General features: G+C 38.3%; 1 protein-coding gene across 1 annotated transcript in view; it reads right to left on the bottom strand.

Moving 5' to 3' along the window:
• LOC120993594 (gastrula zinc finger protein XlCGF71.1-like) overlaps positions 1-13,209 on the bottom strand; it is a 72,527-nt gene extending 59,318 nt beyond the window's left edge. The window contains exons 1-2 of the mRNA XM_040422069.1: positions 13,099-13,209; positions 3,980-4,607 (exon numbers count right to left, since the gene is read on the bottom strand). Coding sequence (XP_040278003.1) covers positions 3,980-4,607; positions 13,099-13,209 — 739 coding nt within the window. The remainder of the gene's footprint in view (positions 1-3,979; positions 4,608-13,098) is intronic.
• Between the last annotated feature and the right edge of the window lie 1,080 nt (positions 13,210-14,289).

Here is a 14,289-nt window from a genome sequence, read left to right as displayed (position 1 = left end):
TCTGTGATGTAAAAAAAAATTAGACAAAGATAAATTATTTTAGAACTTTTTTCACCTTTAATGTAACCTATATACTGTACAACTCAATTGACAAACAAACTGAAATCTTTTATGTAGAGGGAAGAAAAATATAAAAATAAAATAATATGGTTGCATAAGTGTACACACCCTTAAACTAATACTTTGTTGAAGCACCTTTTGATTTTATTACAGCACTCAATCTTTTTGGGTATGAGTATCAGCATGGCACATTCTCTTACTCTTCTTTGCAAAAACACTCCACATCTGTCAGATTGTGAGGGCATCTCCTGTGCACAGCCCTCTTCAGATCACCCCACAGATTTTCAATCGGATTCGGATATGGGCTCTGGCTGCGCCATTCCAAAACTTTAATCTTCTTCTGGTGAAGCCATTCCTTTGTTGATTTGGATGTATGCTTTGGGTCGTTGTCATGCTGACAGATGAAGTTCCTCTTTATGTTCAGCTTTCTAGCAGAAGCCTGAAAGAGACTTCAGATGTGTTTTTGCAAAATGTAACCTGGCTTGGATGTTTTCTTTGTAAGAAAAGGCTTTCGTCTTGCCAATCTACCCCATAGCGCAGACATATGAAGAATACGGGAGATTGTTGTCACATGTACCACACAGCCAGTACTTGTCAGATATTCCTGCAGCTCCTTTATTGTTGCTGTAGGCCTCTTAGTAGCCTCCCAGACCAGTTTTCTTCTTGTCTTTTCATCTATTTTGGAGGGATGTCCCGTTCTTGGTAATGTCACTGTTGTGCCATATTTTCTCCACTTGATGATGACTGTCTTCACTGTGTTCCATGGTATATCTAATGTCTTAGAAATTCTTTAATACCCTTATCCTGACTGATACCTTTTAACTATGAGATCCCTCTGATGCTTTGGAAACTCTCTGTGGACCATGGCTTTTGCTGTGGGATGCAACTAAGAAAATTTCAGGTAAGACCAACTAGAGCAGCTGAACTTTATTTGGGGTTAATCAGAGGCACTTTAAATGATGGCAAGTGTATGCTGACTCCTATTTAACATGATTTTGAATGTGATTGCTTAATTCTGAACACAGCTACATCCCCAGTTATAAGAGGGTGTGCACACCTATGCAACTACATTATTTTAGGTTTTTTGTTTTCTTCCCTCCACCTAAAAGATTTCAGCTTTTTTTTTCAATTGAGTTGTACAGTTTCTAAGTCACATTAAAGGTGGAAAAAGTTCTGAAATTATTTATCTTTGTCTCATTTTTTTACAGCACAGAAACCTGACATTTTGACAGGGGTGTGTAGACTTTCTATATCCACTGTATTTAACATATGTAATTTTTTGATACATTAAACATAAGACCAAAAATGTGATGTAAGCCTACCATAGTTTTACAGTTGTAAATTCATAAAACTTGACAATATCTTGATCCAATATTCAGGTATACACTGTTAGCTAGTGACACAATGCGCTCCCTGCTGTCTGAGCAGCTGTATTGCAATTCAACTAATTTAGTTGCAATTCTGGAATTGGTTGAGGAAGACATTTTGTGACAAACATATCATAATACAGTACAGACCAAAAGTTTGGACACACCTTCTCATTCAAAGAGTTTTCTTTATTTTCATGACTATGAAGGCATCAAAACTATGAATTAACACATGTGGAATTATATACATAACAAACAAGTGTGAAACAACTGAAAATATGTCATATTCTAGGTTCTTCAAAGTAGCCACCTTTTGCTTTGATTACTGCTTTGCACACTCTCGGCATTCTTTTGATGAGCTTCAAGAGGTAGTCCCCTGAAATGGTCTTCCAACAGTCTTGAAGGAGTTCCCAGAGATGCTTAGCACTTGTTGGCCCTTTTGCCTTCACTCTGCGGTCCAGCTCACCCCAAACCATCTCGATTGGGTTCAGGTCCGGTGACTGTGGGAGGCCAGGTCATCTGGCACAGCACCCCATCACTCTCCTTTATGGTCAAATAGCCCTTACTTTCAACATTTTTCCCAATTTTTTCGGCTGACTGATTGACCTTCATTTCTTAAAGTAATGATAGCCACTCATTTTTCTTTACTTAGCTGCTTTTTTCCTTGCCATAATACAAATTCTAACAGTCTATTCAGTAGGACTATCAGCTGTGTATCCACCTGACTTCTCCTCAACGCCACTGATGGTCCCAACCCCATTTATAAGGCAAGAAATCCACTTATTTAAACCTGACAGGGCACACCTGTGAAGTGAAAACCATTTCAGGGGACCACCTCTTGAAGCTCATCAAGAGAATACCAAGAGTGTGCAAAGCAGTAATCAAAGCAAAAGGTGGCTACTTTGAAGAATCTAGAATATGACATATTTTCAGTTGTTTCACACTTGTTTGTTATGTATATAATTCCACATGTGTTAATTAATAGTTTTGATGCCTTCAGTGTGAATCTACAATTTTCATAGTCATGAAAATTAAGAAAGCTCTTTGAATGAGAAGGTGTGTCCAAACTTTTGGTCTGTACTGTATGTTGAGATAAGTGAGTAGTTAAGTGTGGACACATCTGTACATTCTGGAAACAATACCATGAACTCACAGTGACAATTAGGAAAGCATCGCAAAAATGTAGTATACGTTCTCCTTTTTTATTATCTTGTAGCAAAAGTTATTGGTAAAAGTAATTTTTTGCCATGAAATTTCAAAACACCAACAACATGCTTTAGAAAATGAATAATTAGATAAAAACAATGTGGATGAAACTACCTTAATGGTCGGTTCACCGATATATTTTTAGTGTAATTTTTGTGAACTGCAGTTTTAATTACATGTTTACACTAGTATTTTTGTTACAGTTAAACCAGTAAAACATCAGCGAGAGTCTATGAAATAGACCAGAAGTAAGAGATCTTCTCATCATGTGCCCTGTGTGTTGGACACTCTGGAGATGGAGGCGAAAGAAACCAATTTACACCCTACTTTAGATATTTCTGCTTTCGCTAAAGCTATAATAGAATAGCTGTTGTTTTCCTTACCAGAAATGCTGGAACAGGCCGAATAAGAAAATAAGATACAATTAGACAAGGTGAAGGAATTTAAAAATAAATTATTATTTATGGAAGATTACCTGGAATCCATGTTGCATGTTCGCAGTGCAACACCATAGACTATCATTATAAAAATTGTTGCGCGACATGGGTGCGACAAATGTCGTTGTGTATCAATAGCCTAAAACATTTCCCACATTCTATTTATCAGTCTCCTGTGTGATTTCTCTCATGTTTCACAAGACTTCATTTCTGGTTAAAACATTTCTCACATTCGGGACATGAAACTTGCTACTCTACTGTACTTTGTGAATACTCTGATGTCTAGTAAGACTAGATTTCTCAGTAAAACACCTCTCACATTCAGGATATGAATAAGTTTTCTATCCTGTGTGACTTCTCTGATGTTTAGCAAGATGTGATTTCTCAGTAAAACACTTATCACATTCAGGACATGAAATATGGCTTCTCTCCTGTGTGAATTCTGAGATGTTTAACAAGACTTGACTTCTCAGTAAAACACTTTTCACATTCAGAACATGAATATGGCTTCTCTCCTGTGTGAATTCTCAGATGTTTAACAAGACTTGATTTCTCAGTAAAACACTTCTCACATTCAGGGCATGAAAATGGTTTCTCTCCTGTGTGAGTTCTCTGATGTTTATCAAGATGTGATTTCTGATAAAAACATTTTCCACATTCAAGACATGAATATTGCTTCTCTCCTGTGTGAGTTCTCTGATGCCGATCAAGATATGATTTAACATAAAAAACATTTTCCACATTCAGGACATAAATATGGCTTCTCTCCTGTGTGAGTTTTCTGATGTCGATCAAGATGTGATTTCACATAAAAACATTTTCCACATTTAGGACATAAATATGGCTTCTCTCCTGTGTGAGTTTTCTGATGTTTAATAAGAATTGATTTCCTAGTAAAACATTTATCACATTCAGGACATGAATATGGCTTCTCTCCTGTGTGAATTCTCTGATGTCTATTAAGATTTGATTTCATAGTAAAACACTTATCACATTCAGGACATGAATATGGCTTGTCTCCTGTGTGAGTTCTCAGATGTATATTAATATGTGATTTCATAGTAAACTGTTTCCCACATTCAGGACATAAAAATGGTTTCTCTCCTGTGTGAGTTCTTAGATGTACATTAAGAAGTGATTTGTGACTAAAACACTTCCCACATTCTGCACATGAAAATGGCTTCTCTCCTGTGTGTATTCTGAGATGTTGAACAAGATTTGATTTCTCAATAAAACACTTATCACATTCAGGACATGAATATGGCTTTTCTCCTGTGTGAATTCTCTGATGTTGAATAAGATTTGATTTATAATAAAAACATTTTCCACATTCAGTACATGAAAATGGTTTCTCTCCTGTGTGAGTTATCTGATGCTTATCAATATGTGATTTCTGATTAAAACATTTTCCACATTCAGGACATGAATATTGCTTCTCTCCTGTGTGAGTTCTCTGATGTTGATCAAGATGTGATTTCACATAAAAACATTTTCCACATTCAGGACATGAATATGGCTTCTCACCTCTGTGAGTTTTCTGATGTGATCAAGATGTGATTTTACATAAAAACATTTCCACATTCTGCACATGAAAATGGCTTCTCTCCTGCGTGGATTCTGAGATGTTGAACAAGAGTTGATTTTTTAGTCAAATTGTTTTCCACATTTTGAACAGCAATTTTGCTTCCCTCCTATGTGAGTTTCCAGATTGTATCACAATATGTTTCTTAAGCTTAAAACTCTTCCACATTTTGGACATGGAAATGGCTTCTCTCCTGAGTGAATTCTCTGATGTTCAACAAGTTCTACTTTTGTAATAAAAGTTTTCTCACATTCTGAACATGGAAATGACCTTTCATCCTTATGAATTCTCTTCTGCATATAAAGGTACGATTTATTTTCAAAATGTTTCCCACATTGAGAACGTGCAGACATTTCAGCCAGTTTATGTCTAGTTTTACTAGTGACAATCTGTTATTGATTATCTTCTCCTTTTTTCTAAGAGGGAGGTAAAATTAGACGTCTATGGAAGCCTCTCACCCAGTCTTCACCTAGAAAAGAGCAATCGCATTTATAACATGAGATGTTAAATCACATTATGTGCAAGGTGTAAGAACTATTCAGTAGCATGAAGTCAACATTTTTATATCAGTACAATATATCTAAATTAGAAACACTACTCATTATTTTAAAAATAGGTAAAAACGCTGATTAAAGAAAGGTTGTTACCAGATTTTATTTAGCGCATTTAGCTGTTGGTACAATGTGCCAGTTAGGAGTCTTCAGTGCATAGGAACTGGAGTCTTCCTCTTCTAGTTATCAAAGTTATTTCTTACCAGAGAAAACATCTTAAAATTTTACAAACAATATGAGAACATTTGTGACATTTTCTACGCCAGTTTTGTGGCATAAAAATATGGCCACATATAACATTTTGTCAAATTTTCCGACATTTAATGGAAGTCCCTCTTTCAGACAAGGAGTAAAAGGTAGGTCAAACATTATAGATTAGAACACTTTGTGTCTTATTTATGTTGAGTGATACTTTATCCACTTTCCTACCGCCGCATGACTTTATACGTCAAAACGGTAGGCTTTTATCTGTAACTAGACGTATAAAAGCATCGGGCTACATCGCGATCTGCCGGCGGCCCGTGCCGCCGCAGATCACTGTTAACGCACTGTCATTAGACAGCTTTGGTCACAGGAAGATGTGCCGTGGCCAGCGGGAGCGGTGTGCTTATAAGGCCTCTTTCACACAACCGTATGGCTTTTTCAGTCTTTTGCGGTCCATTTTTCACGGATCCGTTGTTCCGTTTTTTGTTTCCGTTGTGTTTCCGCTTCTGTTCTGTTTATCCGTTCTGTTTTTCCGTATGGCATATACAGTATACAATAATTACAAATTGGGCTGGTCATAAAATTTTAAATAGATGGTTCTGCAAAAACGGAACGGATACGGAAGACATACAGATGCATTTCCGTATGTGTTTCGTTTCCCATTGACTTGAATGAAGCCACGGAACGTGATTTGCGGGCAATAAAAGGAAATGTTCCTCTCTTTCAGCGGATTGGAAAAACGGAAATACGGAAATGGATGCATACATAGTACATTCGGTTTTTTTGCGGGAACCATTGAAATGAATGCTTCCGTATACGGATCGTATACGCACCGTATACGGAACGCAAAAAAAATTCCTGTAAACGGAAAATAAAAAAGTTTGTGTGAAAGAGGCCTAATACATGCTTTTAGCACTCTGCGTGAAAAACGCTCTATATAGAGCATGCTGCGATTTTCACGCAACGCACAAGTGATGCGTGAAAATCACCACTCATGTGCACAGCCCCATAGAAAATCAATGGGTCCGGATTCAGTGTGGGTGCAATGCATTCACCTAACGCATTGCACCCGCGCGGAAAACTCGCCCGTGTGAACAAGGCCTTAACATCTTCCTGCCTTGACTGTGGCAGAAAGGGATTAATTCACTTTAAAAAAATGTATATACAATTAAATAAATAAATCTTCTGGATCACATCATACCTCACAGACCGGACGTTTAGTGTCTCCCACTCTCGCACCACCTCCTCGTCTCATTCCCTCTCTGTTGGTGTCCTGCAAGGCCTATGACAGACCTAGGACCCCTGCTCTTCTATATCTACACTTTTGGCCTGGGACAGCTCATAGAGTCCCATGGCTTTCAGTATCACTCCTACGCTGACGACACACAAATCTACCTCTCTGGTCCAGACATCACCACCTTACTATCAAGAATCCCACAATGTCTATCTTCTATATCATCCTTCTTCACCTCTCACTTTCTAAAACTTAACATGGATAAGACAGAATTCATAATCTTTCCCCCATCTTGTTCAACCCCCCCAACAGACCTATCTATCATGATCAATGGCTGCACACTCTCCCCGGTCAACAAAGTCCGCTGCCTTGGAGTGACCTTGGATTCTGCACTTTCCTTCCGACCGCAAATCCAAGCCCTTTCCACCACCTGACGCCTCCAACGCAAAAACATCTCCCGCGTCCGTGCTTTCCTTAACTTTGAATCTGCGAAAATTCTTGTACATGCCCTCATTACCTCCCGCCTAGACTACTGCAACATTCTCCTCTGTGGCCTTTCATCTAGCACTCTCGCACCCCTCCAATCTATCCTCAACTTTGCTGCCCGACTAATCCACCTCTCACCCTATTACTCCTCTGCCTCTCCCCTCTACCAATCTCTTCACTGGCTCCCTATTGCCCAGCGAATTCACTTCAAAGTACTAACAAATAAATACAAGGCCGTCCATAACCTGTCCCCTCCCTACATCTCTGAGCTACTTTCCCGATACATCCCCACACGCACTCTCCGATCCTCACAAGACCTCCTTCTCTCCTCTCCTCTTATCGCCTCTTCCCACAATCGACTCCAAGATTTCTCCTTTGCATCCCCCATACTCTGGAACTCGCTACCCCAACATATCAGACTCTCACCTACATTGGAATCCTTCAAAAGAAACCAGAAAACCCACCTCTTCAGACAAGCCTACAACCAGTGACCCTGCTGCCTCTATACCGCCATAACTAACTTAACCCACACCTACTGTGTCCTTCTCCCATACCATGTAGATTGTAAGCCCTCACGGGCAGGGCCCTCTCTCCTTCTGTACCAGTTTGTAACTTGTCTTGTTTATGATTAGTGCAATTGTCTGTATTATGTATGTGCACCGCTTATCATATGTACAGCGCTATGGAATGAATGGCGCTTTAATAATAAATAATAATAATAAAAATAAAAATAAGTAAATAATTAAAAAAACTAATAAAATTATTTAAAAGATATAGCGATAGTTGCTAGTATTAGCAATAGTAATTAGGATACATACACACCTATACAAACATCCTGCCCCTTTTTCGTTCATAAAAAATTAAATAAAAAATATATATTTATTATATTTATTAGTTTTAGCAATAGTGTAGTGGAATTTGCATATGTAAAATATACACACATATACACATTTGTTTATTTAAAAAAATCTAGGTATTTGCTTTAGCTATATTTTGTATAGCCGGGTTTATTTTTCTGCATAAAATATACAAATGCACATAAAATTTTTAAAAAATAAATAAAATTAAAATGTCAAAATTTCCCCAAGATGAATACCGTAGGGGAATAACAAAAAAAGTCACTTTCAAGGGGCTTATTGCATTTAACTCACCTTAATCCACTTGTTCGCACAGCTCGGCTTCTCTTCTGTCTTCATCTTTGCTGTACACAGGAAAAGGACCTGTGGTGACGTCACTGCACTCATTACATGGTCCGTCACATGATCCATGTGATGAGCGCAGTGACGTCATCAAAGGTCCTATTCCTACTGCACAGCAAAGATGAAGACAGAAGAGAATCTGGGCTGTGCGAACAAGTGGATAAGGTGAGTTAAATTATTATAATTTTTTATTAACCCCTCCAGCCCTATTGTACTATGCATTCTGTATTAAGAATGCTATTATTTTCCCTTCCCGGTCGTCTCCTAGCAACCGTGCGTGAAAATCGCACTGCATCCGCAATTGCATTAAGAATGCTATTATTTTACCTTATAACCATGTTATAAGGGAAAATAATAAAATCTACACGACACTGTCACGGATGGTGTTGCAGAAAACAAGAAGTCACAAAAAAAGATCCAACTGACTTGATCCCAAACTAAGGAACATATGGGTGAGCCCATATGCCCCCGTACCTAGACTGAGTAACACCTGAAAACCCTATAGTAGTGAGGGGACACGACCACCGGCTCCCTGCACTCAATACGGAGGGAGTGAGGGTCACCTAGAATCAAGCCAACAGGAAAACACAAATAAAGGAATAGACTTATCTGAGGAACCAGCAGTTGCAGCAACTAGCAGTGAGCACGATCCAGGAAGTGGTATAAACCGCAAAGTGAAGCAGTATGGTAGGGCATATAAAGGGAGGCGATCACTGCTAATAGATGACAGCTGGGAGAGGGAGGAGAGATGACAAAACAAACCAAAACAAAAGAACATCTTGCAAGAGGTACTGAAGAACGTCTGACAGAACTTCTCAGAGATCTGGCGGTGACAGACACCTAACCCAAACCCGAACTTCTGTGAAGAAGTCCGGGTTCGGGTCTGGGTACCAAACCTTGCCTATTTTTCTCATGTGCGTGCAAAACCCATTACAATGTTTGCACTCGCGCTGAAAAATCGTGCATTTTCCCGCATCGCACCCGCATCTTATCCGGGCCAAAAAACATGACGCCCGTGTGAAAGAGGCATTAGGCCTCTTTCACACGACCGTATGGCTTTTTCAGTGTTTTGCGGTCCGTTTTTCACGGATCCGTAGTTCCGCTTTTTTTGATTCTGTTGTGTTTCAGTTTCTGTTCCGTTTTTCCGTATGACATATACAGTAAACAGTATTACATAGAAAAAATTGGGCTGGGCATAAAATTTTCAATAGATGGTTCCGCAAAAACGGAACATATACGGAAGAGACACAGATGCATTTCCATAGTGTTCCTTTTTTTGCGGACCCATGATTTGAATTGAGCTACGGAATGTGATTTGCAGGCAATAAAGGACATGTTCTATCTTTCAACGGAAAAACGGAAACGGAATGCATACGGAGTACATTCCGTTTTTTTTGTGGAACCATTGAAATGAATTTTGTGAATGCCATTTTATTTTTTGGGGACGTTAGAAGGCTTAGGCTGGGTTCACACTGGTGTTGCGGGAAAACATGCGGGTGCGTTGCAGGAAAATGCACAATTTTCCCCCGCAAGTGCAAAGCGTTTTAATGCGTTTTGCACGAGTGTGAGAAAAATCGGCATGTTTGGTACCCAGACTCTTCACAGAAGTTCGGGAAAATAATAGCATTCTTAATACAGAATGCTAGGTAAATTAGAGATGGAGGGGTTAAAAAATAAAAAAAATATTTAAACTCACCTCATCCACTTGTTTGCGCTGCCCAACTCGTCTTCTTTCTTCTTCTTTGAGGATCTGGGTGGAAAATGACCTTTGGTGACGTCACTGCACTCCTCCCAGGTCCTCAAAGAATAAGAAAGAAGATGAGCCGGGCTGCGCGAAGAAGTGGATGAGGTGAGTTTAATAATTTTTTAATTTTTTTTTAAACCCTCCTTCTCTAATTTACTTAGCATTCTGTATTAAGAATGCTATTATTTTCCCTTATAACAATGTTATAAGGGAAAATAATAAAGATCGGGTCCCAATCCCGATCGTCACCTAGCAACCATGTGTGAAAATTGCACTGCATCCGCACTTGCTTGCGGATGCTAGCGATTTTCAAGCAGCCCCATTCACTTCTATTGGGCCTGCGTTGCGTGAAAAACGCACAATATAGAGCATGCTGCGATTTTCACGCAACACACAAGTGATGCGTGAAAATCAAAGCTCATATGAACAGCCCCATTGAAGTGAATGGGTCGGATTCAGTGCTGGTGCAATGCGTTCACCTCACGCATTGCACCCGCACGGAAATCTCGCCCGTGTGAAAGGGGCCTTAGAAGTTTAGAAGCAAATCTTGACATTTTCTAAAAATTTCCAAAACCCACTTTTTAAGGACCAGTTCAGGTCTGAAATCACTTTGTGAGACTTACATAATAGAAAACACCCAAAAATGACCCCATTTTAGAAACTACACCCCTCAAGGTATTCAAAACTAATTTTACAAACTTTGTTAACTCTTTAGGTGTTCCACAAGAATTCATGGAAAATGGAGATGAAATTTCAGAATTTCACTTTTTTAGCAGATTTTCCATTTCAATCAATTTTTTGCCACTAACAAAGCAAGGGTTAACAGGCCAAAAAACTCAATAGTTATTGCCCTGATTCTGTAGTTTACAGAAACAATTTTTATCAAAAATTTGTTTCGCAAACAGTCAGTTGCTGCTGTGCATAGGGTTCCCACCCCAAGTAATATTTTTCTACAAAGATCACAGCAGATAAAAGTAATGTTCTTTGTGCTTTTCTTTTATTTTGTTTCAAAATTGAAGCATAGGGACATACGGCAATACGTGTAAACGTTTTCAGCTATGTAAAGCCTTCCTCAGACACTGTGCCGCAGAGTGGTGTGGATATAGTGAAAAAGATGGTGATAATTACGCATGCTCCAAATACTCCAGTAGCAGCAACGCCCCAAACAAAGTGCAAAGGAGGCGATTGTGGAGATTGAGGTTGAAATGAAAAGGACAAAATATAGACATACCCTGAATGGTGCAAAGATTCCCCCGGAAGAAGCCAGGTTTACTAGCAAAACGGCGTTGGGTCAGGAGTCGGCCGAGAGATTTTTGCACCATTCAGGGTATGTCTATATTTTGTCCTTTTCATTTCAACCTCAATCTCTACAATCGCCTCCTTTGCACTTTGTTTGGGGCGTTGCTGCTATGAGGTTCTGAGGTATGCTCTTTCAGCTAGTATTCTTTTTTCCCTGTTGTTATTTTCGTGCACTGATCTCCCGGCCTCTCCTTGGGTCCTGCTCCTCATCTGTGTGTCCCGCCTTGTGCTTCCCCTTTTATTATACATGTATGTACTGTTTATATGTATTTACAATAAAGTCTTTTTGGATTTTCATATATACGAAAGTCAGTTTCATTTTTTGGTGATTATTATGACTCCTTGGGAGTCTGTTTTTTCGACATTATTCTGTCGGGTTAATATTGGTTAACTAATTATACTCATTGATTCATGCTGCTAATCTGAATTTTCATACTGATATTAAACTGGAGGAGTACAACTAGTTCTACTTTTATATGCTGCTAATTTGATTTCTCGTGCTGCTTTAGATCTTTTATGTACGCAATATAATATTAACTTGCTATATATTTATATATTTTATATATGTGGGTTTATTTTATGTAATCAGTTTAATAAATAATACGTTACTCCAATTGCAAGTGTGCCTGCTAATAATTTAAATAATTCTTATAGACAGAACTCAGGAACTAAATAGCAAGACTAACGAGCACATAGACAAGAAGTGCAGATTCAGACACAGACTTGGAAAATAACCCCTAGAATGGAGAGACCCCTAGAATGGTGAACAGTGAAGAGACATTTAACGCACCGCAAATGTTTTATTCCCCCTATATGTCTGAATATGTCTCTAAGGACCATAGAGAAGAGCTAAGTATGGTGAGGGACATAAAAGCAAAGCAGACATCTAGAAATATCGTTTACATGGCAGCCATTTAGATAAACTGGTATCTATCCAATACAGAGCTTGGGTTGGAAGGAACATATGCAGAATAGGAAGCAGCTGCCTGTCATAAGTTGTTAAAGTCATGTTTACTCGGTAGCTTCACCCATTAGCTTATTAGTGAAAATATAATAGTAGAAATACTTCATTTCTACCAAGTTCACAATCTTCTATATTTCCATATAAAACTTCACTTGCAATTTCTCTGCCCAAGACTCCAGCTTTCCCAAATGTCTCCATAATAACACCTCACCCCTCACTGTACTAAATACAACCTGCATAAAGGATCAAAAGCTCTTATTGGTTCAGAGCAGGGAGAGGGACATCTAATACAGATGCTGGGAAAGCATTAGGCCCATTGCACACGACCGTATGGCTTTTTCAGTGTTTTGCGGTCCGAGGATTTTGTGACACATTTGATAAAGTTAACCAACATCTCTAGACTTCAAAGTAAAGATAGAAATGGCTACATTTATAGCAGACTGGAGCTGGAATAATGTGCAACAAATATCTGTAAGCAGAATTTTAATAAGTTGAGACAAGAATTGGCTAAAACCAGAACATGAAAAAAAGTCAAGAGTCTTGACAATTCTGCCAACATGACACACTGACTGGAGCAAGGCACAAAATAATTATTTTTTTGCACTCATTTTGGTAGATGAAATGTACTCCAAACAACGTGACACATTATCAGCATTATTCTAGGCACAAACCTGTTAATACTTCTGTTCCACTGTTCCTCAAACACAACACAGATTGAAATATCTTATAATACCTTCTATTTACAGTCAGTTCAGAGATACTTACCAGACATGGACCCTCCACACACTTAAGACTTGATCTCCAGTCAGTGTCTTCACGTAAGCAAGTCAGTGATCCAAGTAAATTCCTTTGCTGAATTCTAGCTTTCCGAGCCATGCTTGGGTCTTTTATACCCCTTTGGTGGCTATAGCTATCTGCTCCTCCTCTTCCCCCAGGAGACGCCCAGGTTCACCTTCATAATCAATCAAACATTTCATCATCAGATCTGTCTTCCCTCATTACCATATACAATGGAAGAATAATAGTACCACCTCCATATCAACCAGTTTAGCATTTTCTGGGATCCTGAGATGGTCCTTCATTTACACATTGTATTTGCAGGGTAGAGACCTATTGTTCACACTCCTATTTAGCATCTGTAAGAGGTTCCTGGGATGCTCCGAGACCTTTTCATATCCGAATCAGTGTAAACAATGAGCATTTTACATTCTGATGAGATGCATCCACATGACTCTCCATCTATAAATCACATATATGAAATACTCCATATTATATCCAGTATAACAGGTTATACGACTTTTATTATGCAAAGGACATTATTTTTTATAGATTTAATCTAGAGGATGAATGACTCTAAGTGGAAAAAACTATCTATGACAATATATATATTTTTTGGTTCCAAAACTATATATTTTTTTAAAGATAAAAGAAAGAAAGGTACTATACATAATTGATGTTGCTAATGCATAATAAACTATAAAATAAAATTATCACATTTTATTCCTACGTGGTGAACCATCTGAATAAAATAACAAGATACTGTTTTCTGTTAATTCCACCATCCAAAAATGCTCTATAAATGATAAAAAACGGTATATAGCACGGAATGGCAGTAATGCAAGTCGTACAAAAACAAATCCTTATGCAGCTCTATCAACAGAAAAACAAAAATTGTTATTAGGTCTTTGAAAGGCGCAGTAGAATTTTTAAATTATTTTGCATATAGAAAAATGTAAAAAAAAAGCAATATAAGTTTGTTACTTTTGTTTCAAACTGACCAACAGAAAAAAGTAATTCTGTCACTAATACAGCACGGTGCACGACATAAAAACAAACCCCAAAAAATTGCAGAATTGCTGTTTTTTAAGCTGTCCCTTCAAAAAATGTAGGAGTAATAGAAGTTATGGAAACTAATACAGTATAAAAGTTATCTCATATAAATATTCAGTTGGTAAA

Source organism: Bufo bufo, chromosome 3 (assembly GCF_905171765.1).
Source record: "Bufo bufo chromosome 3, aBufBuf1.1, whole genome shotgun sequence".
Lineage (NCBI taxonomy): Eukaryota > Metazoa > Chordata > Amphibia > Anura > Bufonidae > Bufo > Bufo bufo.
Note: the sequence above shows the minus strand (reverse complement) of the source record. Positions and strands in the feature narration are given on the sequence as shown.